Below are 24,024 nucleotides of genomic sequence, written 5' to 3'. Positions count from 1 at the left end.
AGTTTCCTGTAATATCCTGCAGCTGGTATAACGTCATTGGAAATCAATTTTAGTACACTGTTCCTTTAAGTAAAAGATAACAAACTAATTTAAAGGTAAAAAGTCATATAGGAAAACTTTAAGATAAGGTTGTTACTGACTTTGAAAGTTTGTTGGCAAAGCAATATATGATTGCATGGGCATTCAGTGCACAGAAAATACATATGATACCATGTCTGTGCTTGGAAGCATTTTAAAGTAGGCCTTGACTGGAAATAGCCTAAAATAAATAAATTACATTGAGACTTTAAAAGTCTCATGTTAAATATATAATTCTTGCATGACTACAGTTGCACAGATGTATTTGATTTTTTTTATGGTGACAAACAAGTAGGTAGTGACTTTCATATGGGAACAAAATAACAATTCAGCCATATGCCTACAAAAGTGAGGGAAGGGATTGTACAAACATAATTAGTAATGCACCATCAATCTCATATCAATTATCATTTCGAGTTTCTGGAAAAACACAACACCACAATAAGGGTGGCCTCCGCAGTGCAAAAACGTATGATTGACATATGCAGACAGGTTAAGAAAAATCTTATGAATGAATGTTAACAATAAAAAGATATTTTCACTTTTATAAATGTAATTTTAAAATAATCAAATAGCATATAAATCCAAATTTCACTGTAAACCATATAGAAGTCAAATACATATGTTGCCTGTGGTATCGGACCTCTCACTCATAGTTTAAGATATTAATTTGTTTGCAAAATTCATCATAAAATGTGATTCTAAATGAACTTATATATTTTGGAGTACAAGCTTAATATTCTTTATAAAAAAAAGGAACAGAGGGGAAAAAAAACAGAAAGTGATATGCATCAAATTATACATTATAAGGACTTGATACAGTATGGTTATCATAAATTTGATTGAGCTATTAATATACTAATGAAGTCTATTCTGCACCTGCAGTTGCTTGCAATCACATGAATGCACATTTATATTTTGCTGGAAAACACATTAACATAAGGAAGAAAAAAAATGACATATTTAGCACTTGGTGGACCAAGCAAAACCAGTTCCGTATTAGTTGTATTTTAATGCCCATTTTGATAAAAACCTTTATGGATATGGCTAAATGATAGCAGATGGTAAATTAGACTGTTGCCATGCCAAAAGAATAAAGAGAAATTAACTGTATTAAACCAGTTGTACAATGTGCTGTATCTTCTTCATATTGGCTGTTTCATCAGATTGTCATGCATAAAAATAATTTCACAAGATGTTGTTCCATCTGTTCAATACAACTTCTTATATGCATGTACTTTAAATTCTAATTGTTTTGCACTATCATTGTCTTTGCAATTAATAATAAGAATATAAAAACAGCAGAAAGTATTTTAGAGTTTTATTAGGACGCTTTCAGTATTAAATTTCTAAGCACAACACCAATCACACGTGGTTGTATCTGTTCCTTTCTCATCATATTGTAACTTGTGTATATTACCATGCTGTACACTTACACCTGCATGCACACTTCACAGCTGTGTAAAGAAATGGAAAACCATTTTTATTTTTATTGTGAAAGTTAAACACATTTAGTTAATTGCATCTACTATCTGAAATCAGTTACAAAACCTGAGAAGCTTAAATGTCAAGTAACACTGTCTCCATAGGCAAATCAATTAAATGGCACGGTTAATCACAAATAAAACTGATTTACTGAACTATATTAAATTACAGATAATAGTACAAAAATAAACATTCTTCACATGAGCATTAACACATACTATAATCCACACAGTACATTTAACATATAAATCACATATTTATCCCTTCATATTCATTTGACATGATACATCATGCCACACATAATTCTATGAAAATATTGAAACTTGAGCTGTAAAATTCTTAAAGCTCAGCTTCAATAGGTGTACTTGTAAATACATATTGAGTCTGTCATCTACTAGTGATGCTAGGGATCAGTCACATGTAGATATATCCTTGAATCGTGTTGTGGCATGTTCTCCATATTAACCAAGATAGAATTTGAAAACACCTATACGTTATTAGCATATAGTATTTTGCAACTGGTCTTCCTTGAAATACACTAATTATACTTTTTAATAACAAATATGTATTTAAATAGATATTGATCGTTACCTAAGAATACAGGCAGCCCTTATAAATTAGTATCTAGACAACAATGTTAATTCATTTTTTTTTTTCGTTAGCATTGTTATTTTCTTGAAATGCTTTTTCTTTTATTTTGTGCAATATTCTTTTTGTGGTCTACCGATATCTTATTATACAAGTGCTTCAAATATACGCCAATCTAACATGGGTAAAAATATCCTTTTGTTCACAAAAGACATCATAAGTAAAAATGCATTGCTGTCCAACCCACCTCCCAATGTACTGAAATTTTGGCTAAGGTATTTCATCACATTTGTCTAGATTTTACTGACACACTTAAGGACAAAATTACAGAACTATTAATTGGATATTGACAGTCAGGTGTGCAGTTTCACATACACCTCTGCAGCAGTAAAACTTGGTTTCAAAATCAAACGTCTTTTCGGCAAAATTTTACAGAAATGTCCCCTGTGACGATAAATGCCATCACAAGAAACATAACTCCCTAGTCTTATAATACTTTTAAATCTCTTTAAACATTACAACATTTTGTAATACATTCCTTCACCATGGTAGCAGTAGTTTTAAGCCTTATTCACAGTAAACTCTGGAATAATTTGAGAATATGTAAAAATAAAACGTACCATTTTTAGCTTGTGTAGATAAAGAAACCATATATGAAATGAACCCCCTTTCTTGCACTAATGAAGTGTTTTGGAAATGCACGTCTGTAATAAAAATACAGGAAAAAAAAATCATAGTTTTCTCTGGGTTAAGTAGTTACTGTCTGCTTGCTTTAGTGTTATTATTTTACTTTTACCCGTTAGATCTCTAATATAAAAATCCGCAATTGGACAAGATGCATTCCATATAGTGCTAATAATTGGGGTGTTCTGAGTAGTCAATGCATGTCTTCACAAGCTTGTATCTCCATTCTGCTTGTACTCAGATAGAATGTTGAGGGTCATCTCTTCACTTTTTGATTGCACATTAGCCTCACTTCTTCTGGATGCCTTCCTAGTAGCTCTTGAAAGTTTCCTCCGGAAGGTATCTCCTGCCAAGAAATAGAGAATAGGATCTACACAGCTATTGAGGCTGGCAAGACCCCTAGTCACTTGGTAAGTGGCGTAGACCCGGTCATTAAAGAAGCACATTTCAGGAGACTGAAAATCCAGCCTAGCTCGTAGATTCAGATTCTTCATCACATGGAAAGGAAGGTAGGAAACAGCAAAAACAGTCAATACAATAATTACCAGGTAAATAGATTTTTTTCTGAGGGGCGCATTGTTCATATCTTTGTAGATCAACGCTTTCACGATTAATCCATAACAACCCAAAATTAATATAAAGGGAATGCAGAACCCAAATACAGTGGTGCACATACTGTAGATAAAGTAGCTTCTTAAGTAATCATCAGAAGATGTATCAAAGCATGTAATGGTTTTATTTTTCCTGATCCCAGTGCCAGAAAAGAACAGGATTGGGGAGATACCAGCAATAACAATAAACCAGACAAGTATACTGATGTAGATAGAATTTTTTTTCTTCAGCCTCCCTAGTGACTTCAGTGGATGCACAACCCCAGTGTATCTGTGCACACTGATGCAAGTCAAGAACAAGATGCTTCCATAGAGATTGACATGAAAAATAAATCTTTGCAGTTTGCACATGGCATCTCCAAAAATCCAGTCTGTTTTGTTAAAGTAATAAAAAATCAGTGCTGGTAGGGAAAGGACATACAAAAAATCTGCAAGTGCCAAGTTGAACATGTAGACTGAAATGCTGCTCCATGGCTTCATGTGAAAAATGAACATCCAAATTGCAACACTGTTCCCAATAAATCCTGTTATACAAACTACTATATACACAGCAGGAAGGTAATAAAATTGGAAGCCTGTCTTTGTCAGAGAGCATTTTGAGACATTCCCAATAGATGAGCCATTTGCCAGCAAAGTGCTTTGAGTAACATTCAAAAGAGCTGAGAGAAAGACTTCTGTCATGATCTTTTCAAGTTAAAACAGTCAAGGAGAGGAAAACAACGAGGTCGTTGGGTGCGATCATCTAAAAGAAAAAAAAGGCAAGAAGGAGCTGGCAGTTATTATATTGGTGATCGATAAAGGGTTAAGTGCATGGCAGCACGCAGGACACTTTAATGCATGTTATCCAACCACTGGGAATACACAGCAATGAAATCAAGCTAACTTTTCACCTTATTCTATGGAGCACAAATTCACAGTACAAGCGATTAACAAAAGAAGATCAAAGGGCATTATCATAGAAACTTCCACCTTTTAAATCAGTAATTCACAACCTTTTGCAGTAGCACGACACACCTCAATAAGAAATGGAATTCCATGGCATAAACAAGCTATTATCATCTTAACAGACAAACATGATATACGTTTATTAGCACATTTTATCCATGCTGAAAAGTGTCATTACCTATTACTAACCCATTAGTCCTTTATGATTTCATAGTTGTATAAACGTGCAGTGGCCTCATGTCCTTTTATTCAATGCACACTTGGACAGTTATCAAGACACAACAGCATGCCACAGCACACTGGTTTACAACCTCTGCTCTAGATTATGTTTGACTAGTTTCATTTTACAAGTCTTGCCTACCTCACAGCGCAATCCTCCTGGTCCTGGCAATAAAAAATCTTTATAGTAGTCATTTCACAAATCAACAAGCCATGGGACAGAGAGAGTAAAAAGTTGCATTGCTTTCAATAGGTTTCCAGTACACTGCAAGAATTTGCCTTCCCACATTGATTCCTTCACACAGAGAAACTCTTCAGCATATACCGCTCCAGAGAATGAGAAAGACAGTGAGAGAGGGGAGGGAAAAAAAAAGAAGTGGGAGGGAGCAGAGTTCAGCCTCCTTGCTAAATTGTCACAGTTAGCAGGCGTGGTTTCCCAGCTCATCCCTCTAAAACAACATACATGCTGATAAGGAGCGATCAGTGAGACTAAGGGAAATTATTTCCCACAGGCTTGCACTATTCGCAGCTTGCTTTCTGTATGATCATTTTTGACAACCGTAGTGAGGAAAATGTTTTTTCTAGCCAGCAGGGAATGAGACAGCTATAGTATTTGTGTGTTTTTGTTATTGTTAGATGTATGTAGATTAGGAGGGTGCTGGCATATTTGTGGCAAGAATGGTATCAAGTTGCTGTTATTGTGACACCCTGATCTCAAGTATATGCACTTCGGAAATGGAATGCAAATGCATCAATGGACCGAACAGCTCAGAGCTGCTGACATTGGGAATGTATGTCGTGTTCTTATTTATTTCACAGAAAGTAAACACCATCATTGTCTAGAATATTGTCTCTAGACAAGTGATCAGCGATTTACAGATATTTCAATTTAAATTATTCAGTGCAGTTAAAAGCACCAGTTTAACTACTTCATTTATAGGAATTAACACATTTCCTGGAAACTGCAGCAGAAACAGTGCACTATACTTTTTATTCTCTTAATGTAGAAACTCTCTATGGGCTTGGTAAAAAAAGGTTAATAGCTCACATGTTGCTGCTATATTTCAGTAAAAAGAAGCATCGTCCAGTTGTGGGAATATGTATTTCTTTAATGAGTAAAATAAAATAAAACATAATGCAAATGTTATGCAAACCATGCAGTAAGTACATTTGCAAAGCTTTTGAACAGTGATCCAAATATTTTAACTTTGTAAAGGAGAAATGTTAATGCACCGTTATAATAGGTCATTAAAAAAAAACTATTTTACTGCACTCATTTGCAGTTCAGAAGTAGGTGTTGTCACCTTCCATGGAAAAAATACCAGCAATGCTAATTAGCATAGTCAATATGCATAAACTAAAACTGTTGCTATTAGTTTAAAATGCTTTTGCCATAATAAACAAACTGCCACACACTAAGGAAATGTTACACTATATCAGGTTTTATCAGTCTATATTTTTGTGTTGGGCAGATTAATTTGAATATTTACAAGTTGCAGTCATCAACAGCATTAGCAACATAGAGATCTGCATACATATTAATCAATCATACAATCATAAAGTGAAGCCTGCTTTTCTGAATAGGTTGTTATAAGCTGGAACTTTTCTGTGGCTCATTTTGGGCTGTACATTCAATTTTTTTTACCCTTTTGTTGGGCAATGTGAATATGCTAAAGGGAGAGAGAAAATTTAGCAAAGAACAATATAAATGGGGAGAGAAAGGAGGTGTTTAAAAAAAACAACAGAATGTGTTTTCTCAGGGTACAAATTAATGGTATGCTCTAGGGGAGGGAGGGATTTGCTCCAGGGCTCATGATACAGACACAGAAAATGTGTGAGCACTGATGATATCCTAGGGCCAGATGATATCCTTACACACCAGTGATCCTTAGAATTATTAGAATGGATTTGGGCAGCTCTTCTATTTGGCAATGCCAAAAACAATGGATTGATGTGATGGACATACATTTTATATTTTATTTAACATGCAATGTGCTATTCTCAAGTAGTTTGTCTGTGTTATATTTTCAAATAGCTTGTAACATAGAAAGCAGAAACATAGATACTGACTGCAGATAAGAGACATAGGCCCTACATGTTTTTAAAGTGTTTTTTAGTACATAGAATAGCCTTATGCTTATCCTAGGCATAAAAAAGTACCCTAAAGTGTTTATCTTTACCACCTCTAATGGAAGTTTATTCCATGAATCAACCACCCTTTCTGAGATGCGCTTCCACAAATTACTGCTGAACATGCTTCTCTTCATCTTGAAATCACGACTCCTTGTTCTAATATTGCTTTTTTTTTAATGAAAAATACTGAAAGCTTCAGCTTAAAGGGACATGAACCCCAAAATATTTATTTCATGATTCAGATAGATAATTCAATTTTAAACAGCTTTCTAATTTACTTCTATTATCTAATTTGTTCAATTCTCTTGGTATCATTTGTTGAATGAGCAGCAATGCACTACTGGTTTCTAACTGAACATATGGGTGAGCCAATGAAAATCGGTATATTTATGCAGCCTCCAATCAGCAGCTATAACCTAGGTTCTTTGCTTGCCTAGAAAAATATTTTTTCAGCAAAGGATAACAAGAGAAGGAAGCAAATTAAATAATAAAAGTAAATTAGTTGTTTAAAATTGTATTCTCTATCTGAATCATGAAAGAACATTTTTGGGTTTCATGTCCCTTTAAAAATGATTCCATAACTTCTTTGGTTGGTAATGTTTTGGCTATGATTTGTGCAATGACATGACTTTTCATTAAATTTAAACTTATTAATCATTAATATATTAGTCTAGTTATTATTTCTGACTGTGACTTCTCATAGTCAAGGCTTGAAATGGATAGGGATAATCTTTTGCCCAATCAAATTAAATAACTGATTCTAGTAAAGTTGCGGTAGTTTCATACTGGGGAGGAGCCAATATTAAGAAGGAACTGGATCATTTGGCTTTGTTAGTTTGTAAGTCTGTTTGAACATTAACCCCTCCTTGACTGCAAATATTTATTGCAGTGTTTTGGATATCAACGTGTTTTAGCTCTCTCTGGCAACCAAGGGGTTTATGAGTGTTTTGTAAAGATCTGAAAATTTAATTTGTTTCATTTAGTCCAGAAATTGTGTGGTGAATTTTGTACTTACCTTTCTTCACAGTGATTGGTTATATCAGGGTACAAGCCTGTGTAATCTGTCTCTAAATGTCCATTAACACTTTGCAGATTGCTCTGAGAAAATGGCAATGCTACATTGTTTTAAAAATTCTTCTATATAGAATTTGTTATGATACAGTTCATAATTGCTCTTATATGCTATGCATATATTAAATAGAATTAAAATATTCAATAATATACATTATCCATGTTCAGAAGTTGTACTTGATTTAGAAAAACAGCACTTTTTGTGTGTATATATATATATATATATATATATATATATATATATATATATATATATATATATATATATAATTTAGCTCATTCCATTTAAAAGTTGATAGAATGTTCATCTTACTTTTTTAAAACACCCTGATAATGCATTGCAAACACTGTGGTATATCTACAAACAGAAACCTAATGTATTTCTATTTGTTGCAATGAAAAAAGACCAAGTATGCATACAAGAATGAACATGAAACCACATGTTCTCTTATAGCACCAAAAGATACACACCCACTGACTTTCAAAAGATTAAAGGTGAATTTCACAATTTAATTCAAGTAAAACTGTAGCTCAGATATGCTATAAAACACTTAAATTCTCATGCATTTTATAAATATATATTTACATACATACATATCTGTATATATATATGGTAAAGTCCAGCACCAATTCACCTTAGGTATATGGGTGCAAGCAGCCTCTGTCTCACCTCAAACAGATAATAATATCAAACGTAGGAATGGCTGCAGCACTCCAATTTCTTTTAAGGATTTTTTATTACAAGCAGTGAAATACAGGCTGTATTTCACTGCTTGTAATAATAATGTAATGTAATAAAAAATCCTTTAATAGAAATTGGAGTGCTGCAGCCATTTCTACGTTTGAGATATATATATATATATATATATATATATATATATATATATATATATATATATATATATATATACAGGGAGTGCAGAATTATTAGGCAAGTTGTATTTTTGAGGATTAATTTTATTATTGAACAACAACCATGTTCTCAATGAACCCAAAAAACTCATTAATATCAAAGCTGAATAGTTTTGGAAGTAGTTTTTAGTTTGTTTTTAGTTATAGCTATTTTAGGGGGATATCTCTGTGTGCAGGTGACTATTACTGTGCATAATTATTAGGCAACTTAACAAAAAACAAATATATACCCATTTCAATTATTTATTTTTACCAGTGAAACCAATATAACATCTCAACATTCACAAATATACATTTCTGACATTCAAAAACAAAACAAAAACAAATCAGTGACCAATATAGCCACCTTTCTTTGCAAGGACACTCAAAAGCCTGCCATCCATGGATTCTGTCAGTGTTTTGATCTGTTCACCATCAACATTGCGTGCAGCAGCAACCACAGCCTCCCAGACACTGTTCAGAGAGGTGTACTGTTTCCCCTCCTTGTAAATCTCACATTTGATGATGGACCACAGGTTCTCAATGGGGTTCAGATCAGGTAAACAAGGAGGCCATGTCATTAGATTTTCTTCTTTTATACCCTTTCTTGCCAGCCACGCTGTGGAGTACTTGGACGCGTGTGATGGAGCATTGTCCTGCATGAAAATCATGTTTTTCTTGAAGGATGCAGACTTCTTCCTGTACCACTGCTTGAAGAAGGTGTCTTCCAGAAACTGGCAGTAGGACTGGGAGTTGAGCTTGACTCCATCCTCAACCCGTAAAGGCCCCACAAGCTCGTCTTTGATGATACCAGCCCAAACCAGTACTCCACCTCCACCTTGCTGGCGTCTGAGTCGGACTGGAGCTCTCTGCCCTTTACCAATCCAGCCACGGGCCCATCCATTTGGCCCATCAAGACTCACTCTCATTTCATCAGTCCATAAAACCTTAGAAAAATCAGTCTTGAGATATTTCTTGGCCCAGTCTTGACGTTACAGCTTGTGTGTCTTGTTCAGTGGTGGTCGTCTTTCAGCCTTTCTTACCTTGGCCATGTCTCTGAGTATTTCACACCTTGTGCTTTTGGGCACTCCAGTGATGTTGCAGCTCTGAAATATGGCCAAACTGGTAGCAAGTGGCATCTTGGCAGCTGAACGCTTGACTTTTCTCAGTTCATGGGCAGTTATTTTGCGCCTTGGTTTTTCCACACGCTTCTTGCGACCCTGTTGACTATTTTGAATGAAACGCTTGATTGTTCGATGATCGCGCTTCAGAAGCTTTGCAATTTTAAGAGTGCTGCATCCCTCTGCAAGATATCTCACTATTTTTGACTTTTCTGAGCCTGTCAAGTCCTTCTTTTGACCCATTTTGCCAAAGGAAAGGAAGTTGCCTAATAATTATGCACACCTGATATAGGGTGTTGATATCAGTAGACCACACCCCTTCTCATTACAGAGATGCACATCACCTAATATGCTTAATTGGCAGTAGGCTTTCGAGCCTATACAGCTTGGAGTAAGACAACATGCATAAAGAGGATGATGTGGTCAAAATACTCATTTGCCTAATAATTCTGCACTCCCTGTATATATATATATATATGTGTGTGTGTGTGTATATATATATATATATATATGTGTTTGCCCCAAGGCAGAACATGCATGACATGAAATGTCATTGCAGAAAATGCAGTATATCTGCAGAAAGAATGGGACACATGCAAGAACTGTCAAATATGGAGTAGGACTGGCTCTCATGGTTTTTGTCAACCCTGCCCCCTGATCTTTTCTGATCTGCAAAGCTGTTTCTCCAGAATGTAAGACTTTCTTGTGAGCAATGCATCTTTTGTTATTACTACATTTTGCATTCTAATTATGTGATGTTAGACCAAGAGCAAAGGAAACAATTTTATTTAAGACATTTTAAAAACTTTTTCTCTTGTAAGGTGTATCCAGTCCACGGATCATCCATTACTTGTGGGATATTCTCATTCCCAACAGGAAGTTGCAGGAGGACACCCACAGCAGAGCTGTAATATAGCTCCTCCCCTAACTTTCATAGCCAGTCATTCTCTTGCAACTCTCAACAAGCAAGGACGTTGTAGGAGAGAGTGGTTAAATATAGCTAGTTTATTTTCTTCAATCAAAAGTTTGTTATTTTTAAATAGTACCGGAGTTGTGCTATTTTATCTCAGGCAGTAAATAGAAGAAGAATCTGCCTGAGGTTTCTTTGATCTTAGCAGGTTGTAACTAAGATCCATTGCTATTCTCACATATGTCTGAGGGGATTACACAGATGAGGTAACTTCAGCGAGAGAATGGCGTGCAGTTTATTCTGCTATCAGGTATGTGTTTTCTAGAGATGGAAAACACTAGAAAATGCTGCTGATACCGGATTAATGTAAGTTAAGCCTGAATACAGTGATTTAACGACTGGTATCATGCTTACTCCCAGGGGTAATACCCTTATGATATTTACAATATAAAACGTTTGCTGGCATGTTTAATCGTTTTTATATATGCTTTGGTGATAAAACTTTATTGGGGCCTAGTTTTTTCCACATGGCTGGCTTAAATTTTGACTAGAAACAATTTCCACTGTTGTAGTATAAAAGTTACAGTTGGTGCAGTTAAAATTACAAACTGTGACATCCAGCTTCCCTCAAAGGCCCTCTGAATGCTATAGGACATCTCTAAAGGGCCCAAAGGCTTTCCAAAGTCGTTTATTGGGGAAGGTAGGGCCACAGCTTGCTGTGGCAGTTGGTTGTGACTGTTAAAAAACGTCTATTTCGTTTTTTTGATCCGTTTTTTGAACTAAGGGGTTAATCATCCATTTGCAAGTGGGTGCAATGCTCTGTTAGCCTATTCTACACACTGTAAAAATTTTGTTTGATTTACTGCATTTTTTCACTGTTTTTCAAATTCTGACAAAAATTTTTCTCTTAAAGGCACAGTACCGTTTTTTATATTTGCTTGTTAACTTGATTTAAAGTGTTTTCCAAGCTTGCTAGTCTCATTGCTATTCTGTATAAACATGTCTGACATAGAAGAAACTCCTTGTTTATTATGTTTAAAAGCCATGGTGGAACCCCCTCTTAGAATGTGTACCAAATGTACTGATTTCATTTTATGCAATAAAGATCAATTTCTGTCTTTAAAAAATGTATCACCAGAGGAATCTGACGAGTGGGAAGTTATGCCGACTAACTTTCCCCACGTGTCAGACCCTTTGACTCCCATAAGGGACTCACGCTCAAATGGCGCCAAGTACATCTAGGGCGCCCATAGCGTTTACTTTACAAGACATGGCGGCAGTCATGGATAATACACTGTCAGTGGTATTAGCCAGACTACCTGAACTTAGAGGTAAGCGAGATAGCTCTGGGGTGAGACAAAATGCAGAGCATACTGACGCTTTAAGAACCATGTCTGATACTGCCTCACTATATGCAGAAGCTGAGGAAAGAGAGCTTCAGTCAGTGGGTGATGTTAATGACTCAGGAAAGATACCTGATTCTAATATTTCTACATTTAAATTTAAGCTTGAACACCTCCGCGTGTTGCTTAGGGAGGTTTTAGCTGCTCTGAATGACTGTGATACCATTGCAGTGCCAGAGAAATTGTGTAGACTGGATAAATACTTTGCAGTGCCGGCGTGTACTGATGTTTTTCCAAATACCTAAAAGGTTTACAGAAATTATTAATAAGGAATGGGATAGACCAGGTGTGCCGTTCTCTTCCCCTCCTATTTTTAGAAAAATGTTTCCAATAGACGCCACCACATGGGACTTATGGCAGACAGTCCCTAAGGTGGAGGGAGCAGTTTCTACTCTAGTAAAGCGTACTACTATCCCTGTCGAGGACAGTTGTGCTTTTTTTTTTTTAGATCCAATGGATAAAAAATTAGAGGTTACCTTAAGAAAATATTTATTCAACAAGGTTTTATCCTACAGCCCCTTGCATGCATTGCCCCTGTCACTGCTGTTGCGGCGTACTGGTTTGAGTCTCTGGAAGAGGCTTTACAGGTAGCGACTCCATTGGATGAAATACTTGGCAAACTTAGAGCACTTAAGCTAGCCAATTCTTTTATTCTGATGCCATTGTTCATTTGACTAAACTAACGGCTAAGAATTCTGGTTTTGCTATACAGGCGCGCAGAGCGCTATGGCTTAGATCATGGTCATCTGACGTGACTTCAAAATCTAAGCTACTTAACATTCCCTTCAAGGGGCAGACCCTATTCGGGCCTGGTTGAAGGAGATTATTGCTGATATCACTGGAGGAAAAGATCATGCCCTTCCTCAGGACAGGTCCAAATCTAGGGCCAAACAGTCTAATTTTCGTCCCTTTCAAAACTTCAAGGCAGGTGCGGCATCAACTTCCTCTAATAATAAACAAGAGGGAACTTTTGCTCAATCCAAGACGGTCTGGAGACCAAACCTGACATGGAAAAAAGGTAAGCAGGTAAAAAAGCCTGCTGCTGCCTCTAAGACAGCATGAAGGAACGCCCCCCTATCCGGGAACGGATCTAGTAGGGGGCAGACTTTCACTCTTTGCCCAGGCGTGGGCAAGAGATGTTCAGGATCCCTGGGCGTTGGAAATTATATCCCTGGGATATATTCTGGACTTCAAAGCTTCCCCCCCAAAAGGGAGATTTCACCTTTCACAATTATCTGCACACCAGATAAAGAGAGAGGCATTCTTACACTGTGTACGAGTCCTCCTAGTTATGGGAGTGATCCATCCAGTTCCAAAGGAGGAACAGGGACAGGGTTTTTACTCAAATCTGTTTGTGGTTCCCAAAAAAGAGGGAACCTTAAGACCAATTTTGGATCTAAAGATCTTAAACAAATTCCTCAAAGTTCCGTCGTTCAAGATGGAAACTATTCGAACCATCCTACCACTGATCCAGGAGGGTCAATATATGACTACAGTGGATCTAAAGGATGCTTATCTTCACATTCCGATACACAAAGATCATCATCGGTTTCTCAGGTTTGCCTTTTAAGACAGGCATTACCAGTTGTAGCTCTTCCCTTGGGATTAACTACAGCCCCAAGAATCTTTACAAAGGTTCTAGGGTCACTTATGGTGGTCCTAAGGCCGCGGGGCATAGCAGTAGCCCCTTATTTAGACGACATCCTGATACAGGCATCAAATTTCCAAATTGCCAAGTCTCATACGGACGTAGTACTGGCATTTCTGTGGTCGCATGGGTGGAAAGTGAACGAGGAAATGAGTTCTCTATCCCCACTCACAAGAGTTTCCTTTCTAGGGACTCTGATAGATTCTGTAGAAATGAAAATTCACCTGACGGAGTCCAGGTTATCAAAGCTTCTAAATTCCTGCTGGCTTCTTCATTCCATTCCGTGCCCTTCGGTGGTTCAGTGTATGGAAGTAATCGGCTTAATGGTAGCGGCAATGGACATAGTGCCGTTTGCACGCTTACATCTCAGACCGCTGCAACTATGCATGCTCAGTCAGTGGAGCGGGGATTACACAGATTTGTCCCCTCAACTGAATCTGGACCAAGAGACCAGGGATTCTCTTCTCTGGTGGCTATCTCGGGTCCATCTGTCCAAAGGTATGACCTTTCCCAGGCCAGATTGGACAATTGTTACGACAGGTGCCAGCCTTCTAGGTTGGGGTGCAGTCTGTAACTCCCTGAAGGCTCAGGGATCGTGGACTCAGGAGGAGTCTCTCATTCCATTAAATATTCTGGAACTAAGAGCGATATTCAAGGCTCTTCAGGCTTGGCCTCAGTTAGCAACTCTGAGGTACATCAGATTTCAGTCGGACAACATCATGACTGTAGCTTACATCAACCATCAAGGGGGAACGAGAAGTTCCCTAGAGATGTTAGAAGTTTAAAAAATAATTCGCTGGGCAGAGATTCACTCTTGCCACCTATCAGCTATCCATATCCCAGGTGTAGAGCACTGGGAGGCGGATTTTCTAAGTCGTCAGACTTTTCATCCGGGAGAGTGGGAACTCCATCCGGAGGCATTTGCACAACTGATTCATCGTTGGGGTAAACCAGAACTGGATCTCATGGCGTCTTGCCAGAATGCCAAGCTTCCGTGTTACGGATCCAGGTCCAGGGATCCCAAGGTGACACTGATAGATGCTCTAGCAGCGCCCTGGTCTTTCAACCTGGCTTATGTGTTTCCACCGTTTCCTCTGCTCCCTCGACTGATTGCCAAGATCAAGCAGGAGAGAGCATCAGTGATTCTGATAGCACCTGCGTGGCCACGCAGGACCTGTTATGCAGATCTAGTGGACATGTCATCCTTTCCAACATGTTCTCTGCCTCTGAAACAGGACCTTCTACTTCAGGGTCCTTTCAACCATCCAAATCTAATTTCTCTGAGGCTGACTGCCTGGAGATTGAACGCTTGATTTTATCAAAGCGTGGCTTCTCCGAGTCAGTTATTGATACCTTAAGACAGGCACGAAAGCCTGTCACCAGGAAAATTTACCATAAGGTATGGCGTAGATATCTTTATTGGTGTGAATCCAAGGGTTACTCATGGAGTAAGGTCAGGATTGCTAGGATATTATCTTTTCTCCAAGAAGGTTTGGAAAAAGGATTGTCAGCTAGTTAAGCGTCTGGCAGATGTTCCAGACGTTCAGGCATTTTGTCAGGCTTTAGTTAGAATCAAGCCTGTGTTTAAACCTGTTGCTCCACCATGGAGCTTAAACTTGGTTCTTAAGGTTCTTCAAGGAGTTCCGTTTGAACCTCTTCATTCCATAGATTTTTTTGGTAGCTATTTCCTCGGCTCGTAGAGTCTCTGAGCTATCTGCCTTACAATGTGATTCTCCTTATCTGATTTTTCATACGGATAAGGTAGTCCTGCGTACCAAACCTGGGTTCTTACCTAAGGTGGTACCTAACAAGAATATCGATCAAGAGATTGTTGTTCCATCCTTGTGTTACACAATTTGGACGTGGTCCGTGCTTTACAAGCTACTAAAGATTTTCGTCAAACATCTGCTTTGTTTGTTGTCTACTCTGGACAGAGGAGAGGTCAAAAGGCTTCGGCAACCTCTTTTTCTTTTTGACTAAGAAGCTTAATCCGCTTAGCCTATGAGACTGCTGGGCAGCAACCTCCTGAAAGGATTACAGCTCATTCCACTAGAGCTGTGGCTTCCACTTGGGCCTTTAAAAATGAGACTTCTTTTGATCAGATTTGCAAGGCGACGACTTGGTCTTCGCTTCATATTTTTTCAAAATTTTACAAATTTGATACTTTTGCTTCTTCTGAGGCTATATTTGTGAGAAAGGTTTTACGGGCAGTGGTTCCTTCCATTTAAGTTCCTGCCTTGTCCCTCCCTTCATCCGTGTACTTTAGCTTTGGTATTGGTATCCCACAAGTAATGGATGATCCGTGGACTGGATACACCTTACAAGAGAAAACACAATTTATGCTTACCTGATAAATTTATTTCTCTTGTGATGTATCCAGTCCACGGCCCGCCCTGTCATTTTAAGGCAGGTAATTTTTAAATTTAAACTACAGTAACCACTACACCCTATGGTTCCTCCTTTCTCGGCTTGTTTTCGGTCGAATGACTGGCTATGACAGTTAGGGGAGGAGCTATATTACAGCTCTGCTGTGGGTGTCCTCTTGCAACTTCCTGTTGGGAATGAGAATATCCCACAAATAATGGATGATCCATGGACTGGATACACCACAAGAGAAATACATTTATCAGGTAAGCATAAATTGTGTTTTTTTTTTCTTTGCAGCAAATTTGCAATGTGATTTTCAACGACTGCAGTATATTATACAACTTTAAAAATTGCTTTATTATCTAGTTAATCAACACATTGCAATGTAGCTGGTGCTTTAGTGTAACTGCCTAATATCATTTGAATTTTTCTTTCATGATTCAGATAGAACATGCAATTTTAAGCGACTTTCTTATTTACTCCTATAATCATTTCTTCATTCTCTTGCTATCTTTATTTAAAAAGCAGGACTGTAAAGCTTAGGAGCTGGACCATTTTTGGAGGTACTGACATTATTACTTTATTCCAATCTTGGATATATTATTAGTTTGTCTCCACACCTTGAGCTTATCCCAGGATATCACAGTGGGTTTAGAGTTAGGTTTATTTTCTTGGGGTGTTTTATTTTGTTTTAATCTGGGCAGCAAAATAGCTAAATGCCCAGCCAAATGCCCTTTTCAGGGCACCTTTTTTTTTGTTAGTTTTTTTTTTGGGGGGGGGGGGTTAATTTTAGTAGGTTGTAGGTTTGTTTGTTTTTTCAGAAAAAGAGCTTGATCACTTTAGAGCACTGATTTTCCAACCTGTCCTCAAGCCTCCTAGGGCATATTTTGAGGATATCTGAACTAGAGCACAGGCAAAATAATCAGCTGATTAGTAACCATGGTTATTACCTTATTTCAAGGAGCCAATCTAGACTTGTGTCTGGAGAAGAAAGGGCTATTAACTGTTGTTGTGTTAGCAACATCTCCCTTGTTTGGCTTCAGCAATGTGCTCTTTCAGTTTTCAGGACTGTAAAATTCTCAAATTTTAAACTTTAAAGTGAATGTAAATTTTGATGCTAAAGTGCCCGGTTTTTAAAAATTTGATTAAAAACGGGCACTTTAATTCATCAAAATTTACATTTCATTCGTGTTGTGAAAAAATACTTACCTTTTAAACTTGACTGCAGCTCTAGCTTCCTCCGGTTGTCACAAGCCATTTCTGATGTCAGAAATGATGGATAGGTTATCCTCCAATCACGGCTTCCCCCCCCGGGGGAATCAGTGTCTGATTCAACGCCGTGATTGGAGGAAGCCTGATTCCTCATTTTAGACCCAGAAAGAGACTTTGCAATGGGTGGAGGAAGCTGGAGCTGCTGTTAAGATTAAAAGTTAAGTTTTTTTTTCACAGCACGAGTGAAATGTAAATTTTGATGAATTAAAGTGCCCCTGTTTTTAATCAAATTTTTAAAAACCGGGCACTTTAGCATCAAAATTTACAATCGTCATTGCTGCCGGAATCGTTATTGCTGACATATGAAGAGGCTTGCGACGGGCTGGTGAAGCGCTGAAGCAGCTTTAAGAAGCAAAGGTAAGTATTTTAAGAAAACAGGTGAAATGTAAACTTTCATAAATGAAAGTGCCCCTGTTTTTAATAGTTTTTTAAAAGCCGGGCACTTTTCTTGAAAGTTTACATTTTATATTGCAAAGTGTTTAGTGTCCCTTTAACGTGTTGGAGAACAATAATGTATAGAATACTTGAAATTAATGCATATTTATCATACACAAAGGACATTGCACTGTAGTTTCTAATTGCTTCAAACAAAGGTCTAGATTACCAGTGGAGGACTAATTAGCACTTTTGCTAGAGTTCTAACTGTGCTAGCAGTAAACTGTTTGCACAAGTTGGGTTGTTCTGGTTTTATGAGTTGAAAGTAAAACATTCTGGACAAACTAATAATATATCCAAGATAGGAATAAAGTAATAATGTCAGTACCTCCAAATATGAGCTATCAACACTAACAGGAACGGATCGTACATCGACTCATATGTGGTTCCAAGTACAAGAACAAATTATCCACGTCTCAGGTCCCGGTTGCCGCCCTGGAATGAATGGAAAGCAGCGCCAAACTCCGGCGTCCATTGAGGGGGCAGACATGTGATTCACCATGCCTACCGCTTCCAATTGATGAGATTTGAAGCAAGGAAAAATCAGATTTTAGCTGTTCTAAAGGGATGGTGCCAAAATGCTCTGTATTCAAATATATCCAATCAAAAAAATGGCAAGCGTCACTTGTGTGCACTAAAAAGCTGCATTATTGGGATAAATGCAAGTAATCCAAAACATCATGAACATGATTAGCATGCCCTCAGTCTTACGCGTTTCAATCCCAAAGCTGGGAAAAGATTCCACTTATTGCTGTAATTATAGACCCATCTCGCTAATTAATTTGGATACCAAGACAGATTAGCACTTCTATTACCACCCCTGATTTGGGTGGAGCAAGTGGGATTTATGCATGGTCGACAAGGACCTGATAATACTAGGAGATTGCTTACAATTTTTTCAGAGGCTGAAAGAAAAAAGATACCCCTGATGGTCCTGTCACTTAATGCCGAGAAGGCTTTTGACAGGGTCAGATGGGAATATTTATGGGAGGTTATGTAGGCCTTCGGAATTTCCGCCTCCAGTCATATCCATGATCAAAGTTTTATATTCTTTTCCGTATGCTAAAGTTAGAGGAATGGGATTCTGTTCCCCAGAAATATCTATATCTAACAGTACAAGGCAAGGATGCCCCCTATCTCCTCTGATATTTGCCCTTGCTATGGAGCCGTTGGCACAAGCTATTCGAAACTCCACGCAGATATCGGGGATTCCATTTGGAGTCCTAGAGAAAAAAATTGTGCTATACGCGGACGATGTTACTCTTCTCACAGATCCTGTATCCTCTATCCCAGTGCTTTCCAAACTGTGTGTCGGCAGCAGTGTGTAGGTGTGTCCCTGCTTCAGCACAATTTTTTTAAAATTTAAATTTTTTAAAATGTTTTTTTTTGTTTCTGACTTTCCGCCTGCCTGCTACGCATATCACGTGGTTGACATGTGATTGATACCTAGGGGGTCACAGATCATCTTAACCTATTGGCGCAGCTCAGTGGGAACTGAAAACGATTCCCATTGGCGGCTTTGGCGGCACATTGGCACCTGACTGCACGTGTAGTCTCCTCAATTGGCTCGTGGCTGCATGTGTAGTTAGTGAGTGGGACAGCAGTGTGTTTTCAGTGCGGGCAGTAGTCAATCGGACTCACCAAGCTCTGAGGGCGGCAGCTTAAACGCTGAGCTGAAGTCAGAAGTCAGTGGGGTTTTTTGCAGCTAGCTCCCAGTAGTGCATTGCTGTTTCTGCTCTTGATATATGGATAGGAAGGGGAACCTTAAAAATGCGAGTGTCTAATATTCCACAAAATATTCAGAAACTGTGTTCATCCCATCAACCTCATACATCCCATTAAAATAGTAAGTAGTTATTGGTGTTATTTATTCTTGCACATACATACTGTTACTTGTAAATACATTTCGTTATTATATCATTTATGTATGTGCCCGTATCTCTTAAAACAAGTTAGTTTAACCTCCTGTTTGCTACTACAACTGAATTACTGTGTCGCGAAATGATGTAGGTCTAAAACGTGTGTCACCAACATGAAGAGTTTGGAAAGCTCTGCTCTATCCACTTGGTCTTCCAATTAATTGAACAATTTGGCAAACTTAGCTATTATAAAGTGAATATGTCCAAGACAGAAGCATATGGTATTAATGTCCCCCAGGAACAGCTGGTTACCTTGCAGCAAAAATACAATTTTCAATGGTCTTCACATTCTCTTACACATTTGGGAATAAAGCTTAGTGCAGATATGGACAAAACCTTGAAATTTAATTTTGATGTTCTTATCACTGAATTAAAATCTCTTATAAAGAGATGGGATTACAAAGAGATCTCATGGATTAGTAGGATAGCCACAATAAAAAATGTCCCTGCTACCAAAGGCCTTATACCTGTTTAAATGCATTCCGCTGAACATTTTGCATTTAATTTTACAGCAGATACATCAGATATTCGCTAGATATGTTTGGATGGATAAGGTCCATAGAGTAGGACATAAGATAATGCAAAGAATGTTCTCAAAGGGAGGAGTCTTGTTTCCTAATATCTTCCTATATCATGAGGCAACAAGATTATCTCATGTAACGACTTGGTGTCTCGTACGGAAAAGCCGGGGTGGTACAATGTGGAAGAGATGGCCATACTGACAGGACTTGACCTGCCAAGTGCTATTTGGGTCCCAAGCCATAAACTTCTAGCTAAAAAGATAGACAATCCCATAGTCCAACAAAACATCCATTTATGGCATGGTCTCCGACATCATTCAGAAATAGCTCCACGTCCATCCCCAATCCACCAGTTGAAGGGTCTGCTCTGGGACTTCCCTAACATACACATAGAATATTGGACAGATCAAAATATAACATTAGTTGAAGATTTCTATTTTAACCCCTTAATGACCAGACCATTTTTCAATTTTCTTACCCTTAATGACAAAGGCTATTTTTACATTTCTGCTGTGTTTGTGTTTAGCTGTAATTTTCCTCTTATTCATTTACTTTACCCACACATATTATATACCGTTTTTCTCGCCATTAAATGGACTTTCTAAAGATACCATTATTTTCATCATATCTTATAATTTCCTATAAATTTATTTATAAAATATGAGGAAAAAATGGAAAAAACACACTTTTTCTAACTTTGACCCCCAAAATCTGTTACACATCTACAATTACCAAAAAACACCCATGCTAAATAGTTTCTAAATTTTGTCCTGAGTTTAGAAATACCCAATGTTTACATGTTCTTTACTTTTTTTGCAAGTTATAGGGCAATAAATACAAGCAGCACTTTGCTATTTCCAAACCACTTTTTTTCAAAATTAGTGCTAGTTACATTGGAACCCTGATATCTGTCAGGAAAACCTGAATAACCCTTGACATGTATATATTTTTTTTAGAAGACATCCCAAAGTATTGATCTAGGTCCATTTTGGTATATTTCATGCCACCATTTCACCGCCAAATGTGATCAAATAAAAAAAAAAGTTAACTTTTTCACAAATTTTGTCACAAACTTTAGGTTTCCCACTGAAATTATTTACAAACAGCTTCTGCAATTAAGGCACAAATGGTTGTAAATGCTTCTTTGGGATCCCCTTTGTTCAGAAATAGCAGACTTATATGGCTTTGGGGTTGCTTTTTGGTAATTAGAAGGCCGCTAAATGGCGCTGTGCACCACACGTGTTTTATGCCCAGCAGTGAAGGGGTTAATTAGGGAGCTTGTAGGGTTAATTTTAGCTTTAGTGTAGTGTAGTAGACAACCTAAAGTATTGATCTAGGCCCATTTTGATATATTTCATGCCACCATTTCACCGCCAAATGCGAGCAAATTATAAAAAAAAAATCATTTTTCACAATTTTAGGCTTCTCACTGAAAGTATTTACAAACAGCTTGTGCTATTATGGCACAAATTGTTGTAAAAACTTCTTTGGGATCCCCTTTGTTCAGAAATAGCAGACTTATATGGCTTTGGCATTGCTTTTTGGTAATTAGAAGGCCGCTAAATGCTGCTGCGCACCACATGTAAATTATGCCCAGCAGTGAAGGGGTTAATTAGGTAGGTTTTAGGGAGCTTGCAGGGTTAATTTTAGCTTTAGGGTAGAGATCAGCCTCCCACCTGACACATCCCACCCCCTGATCCCTCCCAAACAGCTCTCTTCCCACCCCCACCCCACAATTGTCCCCACCATCTTAAGTACTGGCAGAAAGTCTGCCAGTACTAAATAAAAGGAGTTTTTTTTTTTTTTTATAAAAAAAATAAAATATTTTAGCTGTGATGGACTCCTGCCTTAGCCCCAACCTCCATGATCCCCCCCCCCAGCTCTCTAACCCTCTCCCCTATCTAATTGCCGCCTGTCTGCCAGTACCCAATTTGCCCCAAAAACAAAAGTATTTTTTCCTCTTTTGCAATTTTTTATGTTTTCTGGAGTGTAGCAGCCCCCCACAATACCCCTATCCCCCTCCCCCTCCCATATCCTTTTATATAAAGTTTTTTTTAAATCTTTTTTCCCCCCCCTCTTCCCTCCTCATTGGTGTCAGCGGCCAGCTAATGCTCCCGGCACCCGTCGTGCACATTGCACTTCTAGGAACCGGATGCCGGGTAGTGATGGGCCGTCCACCCGCCTCCCTGTTACGCTCCCACCCACCAACGAACCGGCACCATCGCTACCGGTGCAGAGAGGGCCACAGAGTGGCTCTCTCTGCATCGGAATCTTCTAAAAAGGTATTGCAGGATGCCTCCATATGGAGGCATCACTGCAATACCCTGAGAGCTGCTGGAAGCGATTGCGATCGCTTCCAGCACTCTGTTAGACAACTGACGTACCAGGTACGTCTATTGTCATTAACTGGTTGTTTTTGCATGACGTACCTGGTACATCAGTTGTCATTAAGGGGTTAATGATTTGTGTCTGTACCCCAGATCACTAATCTAATTACTGACCCGCCTTTGTGGTTTAGATTAAAATGTTTTAGGATACTGAGCTTGATGAAGTCATGGGATTTTCCCAGGCATAATATTAGAGGACACTCCAGATGGAGGATAGATGACAAAGAGGACTTGGCATGGCAAAACCACTTACATTTCATTATGAGGCTTTGCTAAGGGACCATTCCCAGGGCCTCCCTGTGCAAATCTGGTGTAGGGAACTAGACTAAACAATTACAGAACTAGACATTAGTAAAGCAACAATTCTCACAAAAAACAATACATTGTGTAACAATATTTGAAGTATATGTTAAGATCTTGTTGAGATGGTACAGAGTCCCTACCAGATTAGCCAAGATGCTTAATATAACCTCCCCATTATGTTGGCGACAATGTGGCTACAATGGCTCTGACTCCCATATCTGGTGGTCATGCCCAAAAGTGAAACAGTTGTGAAAAGAGGTTGAGTTACTGTTAAATTCCATCAACATAGATATAACACTGACTCCTCAAATTACTAACTTCCATATATTTGATGACAAATTTCTGGAACCTACCAAAAAGCTGCTAATTGTTTTTTTTTATTATTTCAAATTATTTAAATTTCTTTTTTTTATTACAAACATTTTACCAATCAAGTTTCTTAAAAACAAAAACACTTCAAATAAATAATCCCCAATCCTTAAGGAACTAGTCCCTTAACTAGGTGGAATAGATCAAGGGGAAAAACATTAAGCGTTCATCTACTTTTGTGAAAAAGAGCCTTCAACTGTGTTTCATCCCTGAGTTTATCCCTTCAAAAGGAGACAAAACCATACAACAAACAAGACCAAAACATAACAAAACGAGACAACAAATAAACGAAACAGAAAAAAAAGGGAAATGGGGAGGGGTCCCTTAAGTGCTTAAGTAATACACCTCTTCCATAACTTCTATAGGAATGATCTGATTTATTTTATTCCAAAAATCTTTCCCCATATATAGAATAAATGTCCCTACGTCACTGGGACGAAACGCGTAGAGCCCCGCCCCCTTACGTTAGTTGCTTGATCCAGTGAGGCCGTCCTCAGTTCTTAGCCTGCAGCATAGAACTCTTGGATTTGGGAGCCTAGGATCATTTATGTTTGCCGGATAAAAGGTATTATATCACTACTATTGTTACCTTTAAAACGGACATTGTACCTGTTGCCAGCCTGGTTTCTGGCATTGTTTGGGAACGCACGCCGGCTGTCTGTTT

General features: G+C 38.1%; 1 protein-coding gene across 1 annotated transcript; it reads right to left on the bottom strand.

Moving 5' to 3' along the window:
* Positions 1-1,386: 1,386 nt before the first annotated feature.
* On the bottom strand, positions 1,387-4,928 carry P2RY1 (purinergic receptor P2Y1). Its single transcript, XM_053709014.1, has 2 exons — positions 4,753-4,928; positions 1,387-4,188 (listed from the first exon to the last, which is right to left on the bottom strand). The coding sequence occupies exon 2, from the start codon at positions 4,125-4,127 to the stop codon at positions 3,042-3,044; it is 1,086 nt and encodes a 361-aa protein (XP_053564989.1). The 5' UTR covers positions 4,128-4,188; positions 4,753-4,928; the 3' UTR covers positions 1,387-3,041.
* Between the last annotated feature and the right edge of the window lie 19,096 nt (positions 4,929-24,024).

This window comes from Bombina bombina, chromosome 4 (assembly GCF_027579735.1).
Source record: "Bombina bombina isolate aBomBom1 chromosome 4, aBomBom1.pri, whole genome shotgun sequence".
NCBI lineage: Eukaryota > Metazoa > Chordata > Amphibia > Anura > Bombinatoridae > Bombina > Bombina bombina.
This window is presented reverse-complemented; position numbering and strand designations above follow the sequence as displayed.